Here is a 19,251-nt window from a genome sequence, read left to right as displayed (position 1 = left end):
AAAGGTATCCTCGTACCATGGTGCTTTGCTGTGCCGATCAACACATCATCTACATTAGATATTTCTCCTAATGCCATCCCTCCCTACACCCCACCCCCAAGAGGCCCCAGTGTGGGATATTCCCCTCCATATGTCCGTGCGTTCTCATTGTTCAACACCCACTCATGTGTGAGAACATGTGGTGTTTGGTTTTCTGTTCCTGTGTTACTTTGCTGAGAATGATGGTTTCTAGCTTCATCCATGTTTCTGCAAAGGACATGAACTCAACCTTTTTTATGGCTGCATAGTATTCCATGGTGTATATGTACCACATTTTCTTTATCCAGGCTATCATTGATGGGCATTTGGGTCCAAGTCTTTGCTATTGCGAACAGTATTGCAACAAAGATACATGTGCATGTGTCTTTATAGTAGAATGATTTATAATCCTTTGGGTATATCCCCAATAATGGGATTGCTGGGTCAAACGGTATTTCTGGTTCTAGATCCTTGAGGAAATGCCACACTGTCTTCCATAATGGTTGAACTAATTTACACTCCCACCAACAGTGTAAAAGCATTTCTATTTCTCCGTATCCTCTTGAGCATCTGTTGTTTCCTGACTTTGTAATGATCGCCATTCTAACTGGCGTGAGATGGTATGACTTTGTAATGATCGCCATTCTAACTGGCGTGAGATGGTATCTCATTGTGGTTTTGATTTGCATTTCTCTAATGATAGTGATGATGAGCTTTTTTTCGTATGTGTTGACCACATCTATTGGAGAGTTTTTTTTCTTAAATTTTTTTAAAAGAGTTCTTTGTATGTTTGGAAAATTAGCCCTTTGCCTTTAATAGGAGTTATAAATATTGGTTGTTTATCTTTTAACATTGCTTATGGATTTAAAAAAATCAAGTAGTAATTTTAAAAATGTACTACATTTTTAAATGTATTTGCTCTTTAATTTAGTTCTGGGAAATCTTTAGCTATTATGGGTTGTGAATCTGGTTGTTTTCACCCTTTTGTCTCTTTCTGAGGCTCATCTCTGCCTGCATCTTCACAGAGCCTTGAACTTTATCTTCTCTTCTTCCATTTTAAGATGCTTGCATTGGATTTAGGGCCTACCCTATCTCAGGATGCTCTCCTCTTAGAACCTTAAATTACAACCACAAACACTTTTTCTTTTTTTTTTAGACGGAGTCTCGCTCTGTCGGCCGGGGTTTAGTGCGGTGGCAGGATTTTTGCTCACTGCAAACTCTGCTTCCCTGGTTCAAGCGATTCTCCTGCCTCAGCCTTTCGAGTAGCTGAGACTGCAGGCACCCACCACCATACCCGGCTAATTTTTTTGTATTTTTAGTAGAGATGGGGTTTCACCCTGTTAGCAAGGATGGTCTCCATCTCCTGACCGCATGATCCACCCGCCTTGGCCTCCCAAAGTGTTAGGATTACAGGCATGAGCCAATTTGCCTGGGCCAAACACTCTTTTTATAAACAAGGTCACATTCATAGCTCATATTCAGGTCACATTTACAGGTTCCGAGAAGATGTCTTTCAACCCACTTCAGCTATGCAACCCTCTACAATAGCCCTATGAGATTGTTTATCTGATTTTTCCCTACAATGGTTGATGCCAAAAATTATATAATTCTAACATATTTGATCTGAATATTTAATACCCTTGAAATCGATTTTCAATTCCTCAAAAGGATAATTATTTTGTGCCGTCTGCCATGCAAGGTATGAGTGTTGTTAACAGTTTTCAGTGATTCACTCCATTCTGGGACTTGCAGTAGCAAGCAACTGAGAACTTCTAATACTATTTAATTTTCATTTTTTCTGCTTCATAAACTTTTGATTTTTTAAAAAAACATGTCCATAGTAAGGCTCACTCCTTTTCTCATATTCCAGCATGAACGATATACCGAACTAAAACTTGGTACTGTGTTAAATGGTAGCGATGGACATCAAACAAAGGCTTCCTTCTGATGTTTAAATTCAGGAGGCGAGAGCTTCAAGTAGCGTTCCTAAGAATTGTCTATAGATCATGTGCGGTAACGTCATTACTATAGAACAGAAATGGGTGTATGTAAGCTTTATGACTTCAGTCAAGTTTTATATTTTTCATTTAGTTACCTCCTAGAAAGTTTGAAATTTCAAAGATGTCAGCAAAAATATTGATTATGAATGGGTTTTAAGTTTATAATGATACATGATACTATGCATTTGTTAGTTCCACAGTCCCCATTTCAAAATTGAGTATAAAAGCTGTCTGCAGAGTAGATTTATTCATACCGATCCTGTTTTCTCGCACAAAATCCTTAAACACATCAAATAATGTGTAGACTGAATATATTAACTTGAGGTTTTAAACTGTATTTTTAAGGTTACAGTTATAACTTTTTAAGTGTGATGAAATGTCTTCCTTTTTACTTTCCTCAATAAAATCTATCTTTTCTCGTACTAAAGCTTTTATGACTGGGCAAATGACAGTCCTTTGGCTGAAGCATTCCTGAATTGCAGTGAGTGTAATTCAGCCACTACCTTGGCCATTCTTTATAAGCTACTTCATGTTTGGGTTTCATTCTTTACTCAGAAATAGGACGCTAATGTCATTGAGCTTGGTAGTTTGTGTAGTTTTCATTTCCCTGTTCTTTGGTTTATTATAAGTTCTTAGTCACCATAAAGTTTGACAGCTTTACTCATTAAAACATAATAATTAAATATAGAAAATTAAAACTAGCTGGAAGGGATCTCGGTAATCACTAACTTTTTTTTTTTTTTTGTCTTAAAGATGAAGTTGAAGTCCACCTAGAAAAGTGAAGTGACTGTCACACAAACTGAACCATTTATTCCTTGAGGGGTTGCAGCTAAAACCCTAGACTCTGAATGCAACACCATTGTTTTTTGCACTACTTTTAGTGCCTGTTAGGTTCTTCATGTCAGTCACAATATAAACACTTACTGAAATAAAAATTTCGATAAGTAAATGTAACTCTTTAATCTCAAAGCATAAATTATTCCTCACTTATTTTTATTTCTAAGATATACTCAAAAATAATCTCAACCTCAAGCTGCACTTAGCAATTAAGATTCTTATATTTATTACCAGGAGGAAAAACACTTAGAAAATAAGTCTTATTCTAGAGATTTCAAAAGATATTGCAGGATTATAAAAAATAAAAGATAAATTGGCCTGGTGTGGTGGCCCACACCTGTAATTCCAGGACTTTGGGAGGCCGAGGTGGGTGGATCAGCTGAGGTCAGGAGTTCCAAGACCAGCCTGGCCACCATGGTGAAACCCCATCTCTAGTAAAAATACAAAAATTAGCTGGGGTGGTGGTGGGTACCCAACTTCTTGGAGGCTGAGACATGAGAATCGCTTGAATCTGGGAGGTAAAGGTTGCAGTGAGCCGAGATCGTGCCACCGTACTCCAGACTGGGTGATAAGAGGGAAACTGTCTCAAAGCAACAACAACAACAAAAAACCCAGAAAGAATAAAAGATAAATTAATAGAAACCTCATCACTAAAGTAGTGAGCATTTTGATATGTTTTCTTCCCAATTATTATTTTTGACTATGCAATGACTCTTTTCAAACAATGATACCAGTTTTGGTGTTTGCTTTTTTTTGAGATGGAGTCTTGCTCTGTTGCCCAGGCTGTAGTGCACTGGTGCTATCTTGGCTCACTGCAACCTCCACCTCTCGGGCTCAAGCAGTTCTTCTGCCAACACCCCCAAGTAGCTGGCACTAGAGGTGTGAATCTTGCTTTAGTAACTAACAGCTTTGGGGGAGGGTGGGGACAGAGTATAATCCAGCAATATACTTGGATTGTAAGGTACATCTGGACTTCAGAAAACTTCTTTTTTTAAAATTATTTATTTCAATAGGTTTTGGGGAAACAGGTGGTGTTTAGTTAATGAATAAGTTCTTTAGTAGTGATTGCTGAGATTTAATGCACCCATCACTGCACCCAATTTGTAGTCTTTTATCCCTCACCCGTCTCCCACCTTTTCCTTAAAGTCCATTGTGTCATTTTTATGCCTCTGCATCTCACAGCTTAGCTCCCACTTGTGAGTGAGAACATAATGATGTTTGATTTTCCATTCCTGAGTTGCTTCAGAAAACATTTAAATGAAGGAGGGTGTGTGTCTCAGAACCAAGGAAACAATTTGAATCTTAATGGATACTCATTGAGTATGTCATGTTAAATTACAAATAATATTCAGCATTATCAAAATAATATCTAGAAGATAACCATTTCTTTGTAAAGTAAGTATTTTACAAGATCATAGGTTATACATTTTTCTGTTAAATTTCCAGTTTTAAAATGAGTTTTCAACTTGCATAATTTGATTAAGTACATAAACATACATGGTTTCGTATTCTTTACACTTATGTTGAACTTATAGCTATTATATATTGACTTTTTTCTCATATCCTTTTAAAGTTTTGATTATGTGTGATGGAAATAATTTAGATGTGACAAGATGCATGAATAAACTACTTTAAATGGTTTCTCAGAGAAACGGGAAGACACTCGCTTTTTGTCAGCCAACTCAAACATTCTAGCTTATAAATGCTGTCTTAGATTTCCTCATAGGTTTAAACATAATAAACTAAATTACTTTGATATCGGTAGTATATATTATGCAACTTATTTATTTATTTTTTTTTTGGTATTTTTTAGGATCCTGAGTAACAATAAGATATCTGAGCTGAAGAATGGCTCATTTTCTGGGTTAAGTCTCCTTGAAAGATTGTGAGTATTCTTTAATTATCATCTCATTATTATTTTGTTTATTGCATTTTCATGGTAAACCTATTACTAAACTCACAAGTATTCAAAACAAAAATTGAGTTTTCTGATATTTTTTAACGAAAAATTTTAAGAGTTTATTTTGAAAAACAGGTAATTATCTAAATTCTGTAAAGGGCCAGATAGTAAGTAAATTGGGTTTTCACAGCTGGCCACAAGTGACTCACCTCTGCCATTAAAGTGTGATTGAAGCCTTAGATAATAAGCCAGTGAGTATTGCATAAGACAATACTTAGGAATAATAAATGAATTGATGTGGATGTCTGCCAATAAATCTTTACTTACACCAGAGGTCATGGACCATACTTTGTTGACCTTAAAGTATGCTAGCTTAAAGCATAGATGCTGTGTTGAAATTCTGTATCCTGAAATATGTATGCTATGTTAGGCCGTTCTTGCATTGTTATAGAGAAATGCCTGACACTGAGTAATCTACCAAGAAGAGAGATTTAATTGGGTTACAGTTCTGCAGGCTGTACAGGAAGCGTGGTGGTGCTGGCATCTGCTCTGCTTCTAAGGAGGCCTCAGGAAGCTTACAGTCATGGTGGAAGGCCAAGCTTACATGTCACATGGCAAAAACAGCAGCAGGGGTGAGATGTCAAGGAGAAAAACACTTGTATAAACTTTGGTATTTTATTCAGGTGTGTTTGAATGTGATATGTGTCCATATATATATATATTTTTTTTCTTAGCAATTAGGCCTAGTTTTGCTTGTGGTATGTTACATGTAGCATTCATATATTTGGTTAGGTGAGTTTCAGACCGTGGACATTTAATTGACTTGTATTCTGAAAGCTCTTCCTGGGTCACGTTTCAAATTCCCCTGTAACTCATGTATTTAGGATAAAATTTCAAAATACATAAGGGAGCTACACTGTGAAACCATCTCCATTTCTGTGGAATAACAGACTGTCTTCATTTCTCTTAATTCTCTTTGCTCAGCTTCACTTTCTCCACTTCTCTACATGGCCTTTTCTTGACCCTTTCACCCAGAGGCTTCTCCTGTGATTGAACTCCCGAAGGACTTCAGTGCTTAGGTTCCTGATATGTTATGTAAATATATATGATCTAGAGTTTTTCTTTTTTCTTTTTTTTTTGAGATGGAGTCTCGCTCTGTTGCCTAGGGTGGAGGGCAGTGGCACGGTCTTGGCTCACTGCAACCTCTGCCTCCCGGGTTCAAGCGATTCTTCTGCCTCAGCTTCCTGAGTAGCTGGGATTACAGGGACGTGCCAGTACGCCTGGCTAATTTTTGTATTTTTAGTAGAGACGGGGTTTTACCATGTTGGTCAGGCTGATCTCGAGCTCCTGACCTCGTGATCTGCCTGCCTTGGCCTCCTAAAATGCTGGGATTGTGGGTGTGAGCCACCGTGCCCAGCTAGAGTTCTTATTTCATTTAGATCAGATGTCTTTAAGTTAGGATATATACATGCATGTATACATATATACAGAAACACACAGGAATATTTTAAGATGTACCTGGCACGGTAGCACTTTATTTCAGTATTCCTATCATGGTCTATATTGTCCATGTGCTTTAGACTATGCTTATCACACCCTTGGCTCTAGGCCTGCCTAAGCTAAGGATGGTCCTTCATACACATTCCATGGTTCAGGAATGGACATTTGGGAGTATTAGGAAAGCAGACAGGAAGCCTTGGGGGGCCTGCCAATGCATAACTGCCTTAAATCCTTGTGTGAGACTGTATATTCCTATTACATTTTTTATTCCTTGCAAAGAAAAGTTACTGGGTTGACAGATACCCTTTGCATATAATGCTCTGTCAGGCATTTAGTATGTGCTTGCTTAGTTGATAATGAAAGGAATTAGTGTGGTCTTCCCTTTCCAAAGGAAGGGTGGCAGGCATTCCTAGGTTATAAATAGTGTCTGCTGTGTTTAGAAACACATTTTATTTTTGGCATCTAGGATTGATGTGGCTGTTCATGTACACCGTAAAAAGTGTAGACAGCACAGCTAATGTTCTGTGCTGTGGTGTGAATTACTACTCTTTTTGCATTTATTTCTTAATTTTCCTTGTCTTTTACCTTATTTTCAGCCATTTAAAGCTAATAAATCTGTGTACATGTTGGAAACCAATTAAGTAGCCATTTTGGGTGATACTGAGGTGCCGTGATTCTTTTTAGCCAGGGGTCTGTTTATTCCTGAATCCCAGAATACTTCCCTACTCCTTTGTGGGACCAGAGAGATAAATATGTAGATAAGGGACCTTGAAAGACTGTTTTATTAGTCGGGGCTTCAGTGTGAAAGCCCAGTATTGACCCTGAGACCTGGACCTTTTGTGTTGGAGAACGTCTTTACCTACACTGGCCCTAAGCTCAGTATATCTGAAGTTCACACACGTCAAGGTCCAGACCTGAGTCTTGGCCTCAGTCCAGCAGTGTGGGGGAGGCCGTGCCTGCCCAGGTGGGACCTGCCTCCTGTACTGTCTTTGTCATAGAGCAGCCCACTTTAGAAAGAAAGAAAAAGTAATGAAAGGACTGGGCTCTTCTTTTCCCGTTTATACTTTTTCATTTTATTTTATAAAGAAGTAGCTGGGATTACCGGTGTGTGCCACCACGCCAGTCTAATTTTTGTATTATGGGTAGAGATGTGATTTCACCATGTTGATCAGGCTGGTCTCAAACTCCTGACCTCAAGTGATCTGCCTGCCTCGGACTCCCAAAGTGCTGGGATTACATGCATGAACCGCCACACCCGGCTCCATCTCTGTCTTCCTTGCATAGAATTGCCATTCTTGTATAATGCTGTATATTTCGTTACTGGTATTTAGTGACATGCCTCCCCCATTTACTCTAACTGCTGACACTGCAGTTGCCTACTGATCAGTGTGTTTGGCTTTCCAGTGTTCATCCTACCTCTAGGCCACCAAGGTAATTCAGCGTCTGTTCCAGCTATTGACAGAGTCTGTCCTAGTCAATAAGAGATGAGGAGCGGAGCAGCCTGCTGTGGGGTTTGGAGAAGGATTTCCTAGCTTTGAAGGAGAAGTATGAGAAGAAAGTGTTCCTTTTTATGGCTTTGCACTTGGAGGTGATTTCTGAACCTGGGATACCATCTTGTGAGTGAGGCTCAGCCTGAAGGCACAGTTGCATTCTGAGGATGGTAGATCTGAGAGATGGTTGGAACCAACCACCAGCCCAATTTCTTGATTGTTGGTAATGCCAGAGAATTGCTTTTGTGATTGTTGAAGCTGTTTTGAGTTGAGGGTTCTGATACTTGGAATTAAAGGCATCTTACCTGGTATACTTCATGTTCTTTCCTAAAGGAGGTCATTCTTTTGCCAAGCACTTAAAATATTCCTTTAGTTCTATTTAAGCAATTCTTGTGCTTTTTTTTTTTTTTCATTTATGCTTTAATGATCCAATGTATTCACATTTAGCCATACATCCTGAAGTCAGACTCCTGTCTACTAGAGAAGCTGTGGGTTAGTTGCGGGGGTGGGGGGGTGGGAAGGGGATGTTAAACAAGAGAACCTGACTATAAATATCTTTTGGCAATGCCTGATTAATATGGCTGTTATTAAATGTTATATAATATGTCAAGAATTTTTTATTAAAGAAAAAGTACATATTTATATTATAGTACTCAGTTATTCATGAGAGGTATTTTGTAGAAACATATGCAGTTCATCACTGACTCCAAATTGATGTACTGCTTTACCTAAATCAGTTCCTTGTAGATGATGTTTAAAATATGAAAAGGGAAACGTATGTTTTAAAAATAAATGGAACTGACATTATGTATTTCTATTTACAGAGCTTTTTAGCTTATGCAAAACAAGTCAGAAACATAGAGGTTGAATTTTTTCATAAAATCATCTTATCTTCTTGAAGTGAGGGTCAGCTAGGGAGTTGCATGGAGGGAGATAGGAACTAATAGGTCAAGCCTAATGAGTAACTTTATTCCTGGGACATAAAAGACTGGGGATTAAAAATTTGATTATGAAAAGTTTTAAACATACAGAAGAATTGAAAGGGCAGTGCCATAATCTTTCATATTACCAATTTACTGACCCAGATTCAACAATTCAGTAATTATTAACAACATGCCATCATTTTTTCTTCTGTATTGGAATATGCCTACACATGTTTTGTGAATTATTTGAAGGTCAGCGGCAGACATCGTGACTATCTACTGTTATGGAGAAATGTAAATGATTCTGAATGAGATACTGCATTCTCTACATTCTCTGGCTTTATGAACATCCTTGTAATTTTGTAGCCAACCATAATTTACTAAAAATATTTTTATTGAAAGGTTAATGTAATTCTGTCTCCCAGCCTTGGTGTGTTCTTTCATTCATTAACATATCCATCCACACATTCTAGCTTGAATGTCTCCCTTTCGCTGAGTGGAACAGACCCTGCTTTCTTGGAACTTACGGTATTTCAGTAAAGACAGTTTAACTGAGGTCCACTTGGTACAGGGTGAGAAGAGATGCCACAGGGCAGGGTGCAGAGCTTTGTTGTTCACAGGTATTTTCCTGGAGGAAGGAATGGAGTTTCATCCAAGGCCTCAAGGATATGTGGGTGAAGAGGGTTGTAGGTGAAGGTGTGAGTTGGAGAAGATTGAGATGTGTTCAGGACAGGGAATCCCAAGTGCAGAGGCCTAGAGGTGAGAGGAAATACCCTTTCTAGAAACATCTTGCCATATGACTGACATAAATGAAGAAAGACAGGGTGAGTGTTAAGGGAAGATGCTGAGCAGATGGGAAGTGAGAATTGGAGACGGAAAGGTGGGCAAGGTCAGGACCACGGGTAGCCTTGGAAGATACCTTAATGCACCTGAACTTCCTTCTGAGGAAACTGTGGATCTTTTTGAGGTTTAAATCAGAGCAGAGAGTTGATCAGGTCTGCGTTTAATAAAGATCACTTCAAATGGAGAATCAGACACAGGTGAGAACTTGTGTGGTTTACAACCTGGGCTAGGGTGATGATGATGACCAGGACAGAGAGGCAGTGACTTTGAGGCCTAGTTGGAAGACTGGGTGATACCACATAAAATAACTTAGTTTTTCAAACATAAGGAGAAGTTGAAAGAATATTATCTCCAGCAACACATGGCCAACTTTTCAGTGTGTTTGCTTTACCTGTCTCCCTATTATTTTAGCTATACATTTACTTGGTTTCTTTAGTGAATCTCCACTGTCTCAATCAGAAAGATACACTTAGATCTTGGCCACTTATTACGATCCAGAACTTGGCCGAATTTCTTAATCTTTCTGTGTGTGAGTTTCCTCACCTGAAACAATGACACTGCCTCTTAGAGTGATTGGAAGGTCTTAATGGTATGGTAAGTGATAGACACCAACTGACTGGATTTAGTGGTTTGTGTAACTGCACAGCCCAGAGTCAGAAGTGGATTTCAGGCTTGGCTGGATCTTGGTGCTCACCATTTTTCTCTTCCCATCTGTTGGCTTCTTCAGATTGTGGCAAGAGGACCATTAGCAGCTCCAGACTCAGATCTTGACCTCTTATCAAACCAGTGGGAATGTCTATGCTTGCCCCTCCCTCCCCTACAAGTCCTAGGTTTAGTTAGACCAAAGTCATATAATTACTAAGGCTAGGGTGTTTGAAAAATCTGGACAAGATTGATCAGGTGTCATCCCTGAAGGGATGGTGTTGAAAATTTGGGGGCACAACCTGTACGATATGGAGAAGTAGAGGTGCTTCCACCTCAAAGCAGTGGAGAAGGCTGACACCCCAGAAGAGAAAATCTAAACATTAAATAATTGATAGCAATCACTAGTGTTATTACTATTAAATTTTGGAATCTTTGATAGTTGCAAAACTTTCCCACTTTGACTCACTGTAGAATTTTTGAATGTTTGAGTGGCTTCTGGTCTATACCTTTCTGCCCTTTATCCTCAGAATGGAGTGGGCAGAGTTTCCTTAGGTCTCTGCTTGGCCTGGGTACTGGCTAGTTCACAGCAGGGAACGTATCCTCTGAATAATATTCCTCTTTCTGTTGAAATTGCTACACCAAGGACCATCTTCTCACTCCAAGTTAAGAGGAGAACTTAAAAGCTGGTTTGAAGTCTAGAGAGAAGGATGGGATTTGTAAGTTTACCTGACTACTAAGACCTTTTGTGACCATTTAAATGTATTTTGTGAAGCTTCCTGACTTCTTCAGATCTTTTCAGATACTTTATTTAGAAAATGGCTTAGAGGCCAGGGTGCAAAAAGCAAAAAAGTTAGGGTAACTACCAGCATTGACAAAGCTGTTTTCTTCTTGTGGAATATGAAGTTTTCAGAAGACTGATTAATGAAATACTTATTCAATGATGGTAATCAGAGCATAGATTTTATACTGATGTTTAATGATCATTTTGTTTTTTAAAATATTGTGAGGTACTGGTAGTGGTGGTGGCAGGGGGTTCAGTTTTATTTAAGAAAACCTGGCTCTGATCATGGGGAGGTGGTAGAATTGCAACTCCAACCCTAGCTACTGAGGAATGCCTTTTAAAATGAGGATGAAATGCAAGAAAGACCATAGAATTTCTGGAAACCACAGTGATCCCAGGATTCACAGTTGCATTTCCAGAGCAACATCCTTGAGAATTTCTAGTCCAGTCTCTGTCACCATGTACTAAATAGCACGCAAGTGTGGGAAGCCTCAGTGCCACTCACATCAAAAATGCTGGGCTTACGGTAAATGAGTGACAGCTGCTATTGAGCAAAGGGCCAACCTCCTCAGGATGTTTTTGTGAAGTTTCTGGGAAACCTGTCCAGAAACCAATTTTGATGTTGTAACTTTTGCTATCTGGATGGAATGAGCCCGAGAAAAAACTGATGTGTTATGAGTCATGCCGTATATAGCAGTTAGCTTTCAGTAGCCGTTGGGACAGTAAAGTTGAATGTGCCTCTGATTGGATGGAAGAAAACACATGAATCTGTACTTATTGCACAGAGACTTCCTCAGAGTCCTTTTCTGTGACATAGGTAGAGAAGGGATACCGACTGCGTTCTGATTTGGAGAGGATGGAGAAGGCGAACTGGGGATTTTCCTCTAAATAATTTAGACTGCCTCGGCACAGGTGAGAATGTCCATAAAGGAGCAATTGTTATTCGAGAGCCTAGCACAGTGGTGTGCTGACAGGTGGCACCAGTGGTCCAGGGTCTACTTCTAGGAAGGTCTTGTACATTTCAAGTAAGTAGTAGACTGAGGAACCCTGGAGATACTGGTTACCTTGGCTTGTACTGAGCATTTCTCTACATATCTGTTTGCTTTACCAACGGCATGTGCATCCTTAAATGGAGAGTAGTGTTGGAAGCTGACACGTGGCTGTGTAAGGAAGGGGCAAGGTTGCCACTGTTAGGTAAGGATGTCAGGAAAAGAAAATCTGAAAAGAGTTTCAGTTTGCCCTCTGGCTTCAGCTTCCCTGAGAGATGAGCACAGGCCACTCTGGCTTCAGTAGACGAGGTTGTAGGTGAGTCCTGACAAACAGATCCAGCTGAGGGTGTCCCATAAAGCTGAAGTGCACCAGCCACTCACAGGAGTGTGGTCTAGGGAAAAAGGCTGTATTTAGACTGTTAGCTCTCTGCAGACGTCTAGCCAAACACTTGTATAGGCAACTGGCGAGTCCCTGCTTGAGCCCAGCGACCAGGAGGGGAGCTGTAGCCAGAGCCTGTCTCCAAAACCACACGGGTAGAGGGATGTGGCTGAGATACTCACTGCTGCCTCCCACCCCCAAGTGGTCATGCTCTTGCCTGAACATGCCAGCATATTTGAGAAGAATGAGGATCAGTGGTGACTGCTATTAAATACCATATGGTATGAAGCTTGTGCATCTTTATTTTGAGTTATATATTGTGGTTTATCACTCATGTATTTTATATCCTCACTTCATAGAAAACCTAACCATAGGCTGGGCGTGGTGGCTTACACCTGTAACTCCAGCACTTTGAGAGACTGACGCAGGCAGATTGCTTGAGGTCAGGAGTTTGAGATCAGTCTGGCCAACATGGCAAAAACCTGTCTCTACAAAAAATAGCTGGGTATGGTGGCATGTGCCTGTAACCTCAGCTACTCTGGAGGCTGAGGCACAAGAATTGCTTGAGCCGGGAGGCGGAGGTTTCAGTGAGCTGAGATCACGCCACTGCACCCCAGCCTGGGTGACAGGGCAAGACTCCGTCTCAAACAACGACAACAACAACAACAAAAAAACCCAAAAAACCTAAATATAGAAGGCCAGGGAAGGGAAAATATGTGACCAACCAAAAGACATGAAATTCAGAGTGTATATTTTGGAAGATGGTTTTAAAAAATTCAATTGAATGATATTTGTCACAATTGTAATTAGATTTACTTTGATATCCAAAGTATGGCATACTAAGGAAGAAATTGATCGGAGTTCCTTGATAATTGTGGAGTTGAATAATATTACATCACATATTTCTTTTATGACATATATTTTTATTCTTATAGTGACCAAAACAAAAGGCTTTGGAGCCAGATTTGTCAAATTTGAATTCTGACTCTGCCATTTACTGCTGGGCTGATCTTGGCTTAACCATTTTGGCATCAGCTTCCTCCCATTATTCTTCTATGTTTTTTTTTTTTTTTTTTTTTTTTTTTTTTTTGTATAGCAGGTAAGTGCAGTGTGCCTGAATACTTGTTACAGTGTTGATATGCAAATAACTTTTATTTTATTTTTAACAGGGACCTCCGAAACAATCTTATTAGTAGTATAGATCCAGGTGCCTTTTGGGGACTGTCATCTCTAAAAAGATTGTAAGTGTTTGAATTGCTTGCTTATGAGTTTGAATTGTTCCTTGTATAAGTAGCTGTCAACATTAGCATGATGAAAAATGGACATTAATAATTTTTAGAGCTTCATTTGGCCAGGCCCCGATAGAGAAACAGAAAGAGGCCAGGCGCGGTGGTTCACTCCTGTAATCCTAGCACTTTGGGAGGCCGAGGTGGGAGAGTCACCTGAGGTCGGGGATTCGAGACCAGCCTGGCCAACGTGGTGAAACCCCATCTCCACTAAAACTACAAAAATTAACCAGATGTGGTGGCACATGCCTGTAGTCCAAGCCACCTGGGAGGCTGAGGCAGGTGAATCACTGGAACCTGGGTTGAAGAGGCTAGAAGGAGCTGAGATCGCACCACTGCATGACAGAGCGAGACTGTCTCAAAAAAACTAAAAGAAAAAGAAAAACAGGAAGACTATTCTATAGAAGTAGTTGAGAAGTGATTAATTTGCACAGCCGTTTGGTTTGTTTGGTGGTGAATGACTGTGTTCCTCTTACGCTACTAAAATCTTTATCATGTTGGCTTTGCCAGCTGACATAATCTGTAGGTGATTTTCAAATGATGAATCCATTCAAACTGTATCTGTTGTAAATGCTATATAAACTAAGGTACCTTTTAAGTAATGATTAAAGATCTTGTCATTTTTATGTATATCTATGTATTAGGATTTTAAAACCTAAGGACCAGTTTTTATTGCTTCTGAAGCTCAACAACTCCCTTGTCTCCTCTGTGAGGCTCCTTTCACAGTTGCTGTCTGAGCAGGCCCACATTTGAGAAGTGGCTCGACACTAAAGCCATGAGGACTGTCTCTCCATTCTTTATTCTTTCGGAAAGCATTTACTGAGCACTGGCCACTTACCATGCCCTGACTTCTTTGGAAGATCTTGCAGACTCTTGGGTAGGGGGGTTACATAATATAAGGGAGGAAAAATAATTCTCCCTCCACCCTTCTAGTTTCTCAGCTTGGACTTCTGACAAAAGACAGATTAACAAGAGAAAAACAGAAGCTTATTGCCATGCATATTTTATATATACATGGGAGAAAACTCAGTAAAAGAGTAACTCTCAAAAGAGGTGGCTTAGAACTCTGGCTAATGTAGCATTTCAACAGGGAGCAATACATTTTCAGAGAAGTGCCAAGACAAAGGAAAAGGACCTTGAGTCTCTTAAGGGAAAGCAAATTGTGGGAAGGCAAATATATGGGAGACTAAGGGTAGATAAAGTCTAATTAGTAATGTTTGTTATGTAGATTCCTTTGGTGCCTTGTCTAAGCTGATAAGGGTCTAAAGCCCTCTCCTGGGAGGAACTTTTGTCCTTTCTGTGGAGAGGGGAGGAGAGACACCTTTGTCAATTTATGTCCTGCTTTTAGTCAGATAGGGTAGAGCAGAGAGCTTTTCTTGTATCTATCTGCTTCTTTTCAATTGCCTGTAGCTCAAAATAATCCTTATGCCAGCGTGACATGTTTTTGGGTGGCATGCTCTGCTGCCCTTCAGTCGTTAGTGAAAATACATCTGAACGTGCACACAGGCGCTGTAACAAGTAAAATCATAAACGTAACCTGCTAGGGAAAGGAGAGAGCACTTGCAGTGGGAACAGCCTGTCAGGAGAGCCACTGACTTGTTTAGATTTGAACTTGCTCCTAAGGGGTGAATATGTATTAAAAAGGCCTTCCAAACAGGGTGGGCGCAGGTGTGCAAGAATGTGTCTCTTGGGAGAGAACTTTTTGAATATGGAATTGACATGATCAGATTTGTATTGCAGAATATTTCTGATGGCAGTAAGGAGAAATCGTGTAAGTGTAGGGAGACCAGGGACAAAAGATCAGGGAGAGAGACCAGATGTTTGGTTTTATTTCCCTTATAATCACCCTTTTGGCTGGTTCTGTCTCTTGTTTTTTTGGGGGTTCTTACATACTTAAGTTTTCTTTTTTTCTCCCTCCAATGTGTGTGGGTATTTTTTGTGTCTTACTGGTTTTCTATAGTATTTGTATAATACCACTGGGTATGGTTGCTTTTAGGGTAATTACACTGTGTCTTAAATGTTGACATTGACTTTCCATCCTAATACTTTTGACATCTTCTATTTTGTTTAGTCATTTAAAGCCTATTTCTTTTGTTTTCAACTTTTTAGTTCAGCGGTACAAGTTCAGGTTTATTGCATAGGTAGAGTTGTATCGTGGGTGTTTGCTGTATAGATTATTTCATCACCCAGGTGTTAGGCCTAGTACTCATTAGTTGTTTTTCTTGATCCTCTCCCTCCTCCCATCCTCCTCTCTCCAAAAGGCCCCAGTGTGTATTGTTTCCCTGTATGTGTCCATGTGTTCTCAACATTTAGCTCCCACTTGGAAGTGAGGACATGTGATACTTGCAAAACCTATTCCTTTTTGTTGTCAAATCCAATTGTAGAAATTGGTCATGCTGTTTTTGCAGAAGATTTTTTTGTTACTGTTTTTGCAAGTAAAATACCTTTCATCTAAAATCTATCATCTGTAGCTTTCCTCCCATTTCTTTCTCTTAGGCAGTCTTAAGGGTCAGAAGTCTGTAAGATTAATAATGGTAGGAGTTAAAGGATTTTCTCTTTGTCTTTTAAAATTAGTTACAATTTGAATCAGTAGGGGATTTTAATACCTGTAGTTTTTGATGGGGGTGCGTGGTGCTTCCCTGTGTTTATCAGTCTCTGCCTGCTCTCATTAGAAACTCAGGGGCATCTGGAGGAGATATTACTATTAATCAGTTTTCTTTTCTTCCACTTATTTTGCACTTTATTATTTTCTAGTGGAGGCTTTTAATGAAACAAGTTAGAAAAACTGGCTGGTCTGGGATAGGTGATAGTGGAGACTGGAGTTCTAGGTAAGGAAGAGAAGAGTTATAGGAGGGTGGATGTTAGGTGTCAGATTGCATGGGAGAAAGCCAGGTTTAGCATTCAGTACAAGTGCTGTCAGCCAGGTATAGCAGCACAAAGTGGTAAGGCAGTGATCGGCATCAGTTCAATTCAACAAAAATTCATAGCATCTACCCTGTGAGCCCAACTATTGATTCTCTGGGAAACAATTTCATTACAGCTGTACTTACTTAAAATGGTACTTAGATATTGATAATGGATTTTTATTTGGATTGAGAATCAACTTAAATTTGTTGATAAAACAAAAGAGAAACTGATGGATCTAGGATTCATGGAAGGCTCTAGAACAAGGGTGTGGAGACACACAGGTAAGTCAGGAACCTCTTGAGGGGTTTGCGGCCTAATGGAATTGCAAACACCGACCAAGAGCCTGGATGTGGAATTGAAATGCAATTACAAAGAGATGAAGCAGTAGCTAGAGTTTAGCTGCAAAGTGTCTTGGACGTTGTTAGGCCTCAGCTATCCAGACACAGACAGGGAATATGGAGCATGACCATAAACAGGCTGTGCCTCCAGACACAGGGTCACTAGGGAGTGGAGGGCAGCAGCAGATGAACATGATTTATAGCAGTGAGTCACTTTCTTTGTGCTTCTGTATGTGCCTGGAGTCAGTTTTGCACCCACGTCAAGTAGGAAGCAAAAGTGCAGGGGCTATGGCCTACCTACCCTATCAGAAACTCTGGGGCTGCTGCTAGGTGATCTTTCTTCAGCCATCCCTCCCAGGGATTCTGATGTGAAAGTATGAGAACTTTTAGAACATTTTCCCCTCCAGTCTGTTTTTCCCTCAGTGGAGGAATGTGAAATTACACTATCAGACAGGTCCTTTTCTTATCCCCTCCCTCTGTGTTCCACACTATTGTAGTCACAGCTTTTAGCTAATAAAAATGTTGATTATCATATCTCTATGCTGAGATACAGGTTGAAGAAAACGTGGCTGTTAATAAAAAGCAGTTTCTTCAGGATGTTTTAGATACTGCAGACTATCTTAGATTCTCCATCTAGTTCTTTATCTTGCATGGAAAATCTCTCAAGGACTGCCATCCAAAATGAATTTAAAAAATTCTCGTTCAGGAGTATTTAATGTAATTACTGATATTGTACCTGCCATTGCCTTAGTGGTCTTTCATTGCATTACATGTTAAGTAGTCTCTTGTGTTCTGGCTTAAGACGGTAATTGCCATTTATAATATTCTTCCCACTAGAAGATACATTCTTAATTCCAAATAGATGACTTATAATTAGCTTAGGATACACAACTTGCAAGCTGAAGAAGTCCTGTATGTAAAGTCAATGGCATACAAAGATTTTTGGCAGTAGTAATGTTTGCTAATTGCTTATAGATACAGACCCTTTTCTTATGGGTTCTTAAGTCATTAATTTTAATTGTGCATCTCCCTTAACAAGCACACATAAAGTATTTTTGTTATGATACCATGCCTTTGCCTTTAGTTTGCAGATAATTTGAATCAGGAAGTTGAAGTGACTTTCTGAAGAATATACTATCAGAAATAGATGAAACCTAGATCCATCAGTTTCTCTTTTATCAACAAATTTAAGTTCTCAATCCAAATAAAAACCCATTATCAATAACTAAATACCAATTTAAGTAGGTGTAGCTGTAATGAAATTGTTTCCCAGAGAATCAATGGTAATTGCACCATTTAAAGCTCAGAATTGAGACAAGATTATAAATAGAGCCCAGATATGCTTTTTAAAGCAACAGTTTATAAGATGATGCCTAATTTTCTTAAACAGTGGTATCCAGAAAGTAAAGGAAAATCAACTGGAATTAAAAAAAAAAAAGTCCCATATGATTAAATACTTAGGAGCTACAGAACAAGGACAGATAAAGCCTTGTATTGCTTAAGATTCTTTGATGAAAAGTTGCAGTAGGAGTGGGAAGGCAGAACTGTGAAATTACTGAAGACCAGGATTACTTAAGGTGCTGTATTAGGCTTCTCCAGAGAGAGAACCAGTAGGAGATATGAGAGGGGATTTATTCGGGGGAATTGGCACACATGATCATGGAGGGAGAGAGGTCCAACAGTAGGTTTTCTGCAAGCTGGAGGGCCTGTGAATCCTGTAGCATGGCTCAGTCTAAGTCTGGAGGCCTCAGAACTGGAAAAGGTGACGTTGCAGTCTCCAGTCCAAGGCCAGAGGCCTGTATGCCCTGGGAAGCGCATTGATGTGAGTTCCAGAGTCCAAAAGACAAAATAATCTGTAGACTGATGTTCAGCAACAGGAGGAGAAAAGGTGACCTGCTCTGGAAGTGGGAGAGAGAGCAGAGAGAGACAAGCCCTCTCTTTTGCCTGTTTGTCCCAACGGGGCCCCAACTGATTGGATGGTGCCCACCCATGTTGAGGGTAGGTCCTTCCTCTCTCTGCCCACTGATCCCATACCAGTTTCCCTGAAAACACTGTCACAGACACACCCAAACCAATGCTTCGCCAGCCATTGAGGCCGCTCAGTCCAGTCAAGTTGACACTTAAAATTAACCATCTCATTTTAACTTTTGAAATTATCAAGGAAAAAAAAAAATGGGTAGGTACCCAATTCAAATGCTATGTTCTTAGAGTTTCTGGCGAGACTAATACATCTTCTGCCATTACCAAGTATACAGTTTAGAATCCAATAGTTTTAATTTGAAATGGATGGTCTAGATCATCCTATTGAAGAGTAACTCAAAGAATGTGTACTTCTCTATGACAGAGAATAATAGGGACATTGAAGGAAATACAATGAAAATATTTTTGAAAGTTTGACTTATGGAGCTTATTCTA

General features: G+C 39.6%; 1 protein-coding gene across 1 annotated transcript in view; it reads left to right on the top strand.

Annotated features, from left to right (window-relative positions):
* ADGRA3 (adhesion G protein-coupled receptor A3) overlaps positions 1-19,251 on the top strand; it is a 128,925-nt gene that overhangs the window by 37,617 nt on the left and 72,057 nt on the right. Inside the window, exons 2-3 of the mRNA XM_032273441.1 lie at positions 4,669-4,740; positions 13,475-13,546. Of these exons, the coding sequence (XP_032129332.1) occupies positions 4,669-4,740; positions 13,475-13,546 (144 nt within the window). The remainder of the gene's footprint in view (positions 1-4,668; positions 4,741-13,474; positions 13,547-19,251) is intronic.

Source organism: Sapajus apella, unplaced genomic scaffold (assembly GCF_009761245.1).
Source record: "Sapajus apella isolate SASKATOON/1434 unplaced genomic scaffold, GSC_monkey_1.0 scaffold5, whole genome shotgun sequence".
Taxonomy (NCBI): Eukaryota; Metazoa; Chordata; class Mammalia; order Primates; family Cebidae; genus Sapajus; species Sapajus apella.
This window is presented reverse-complemented; position numbering and strand designations above follow the sequence as displayed.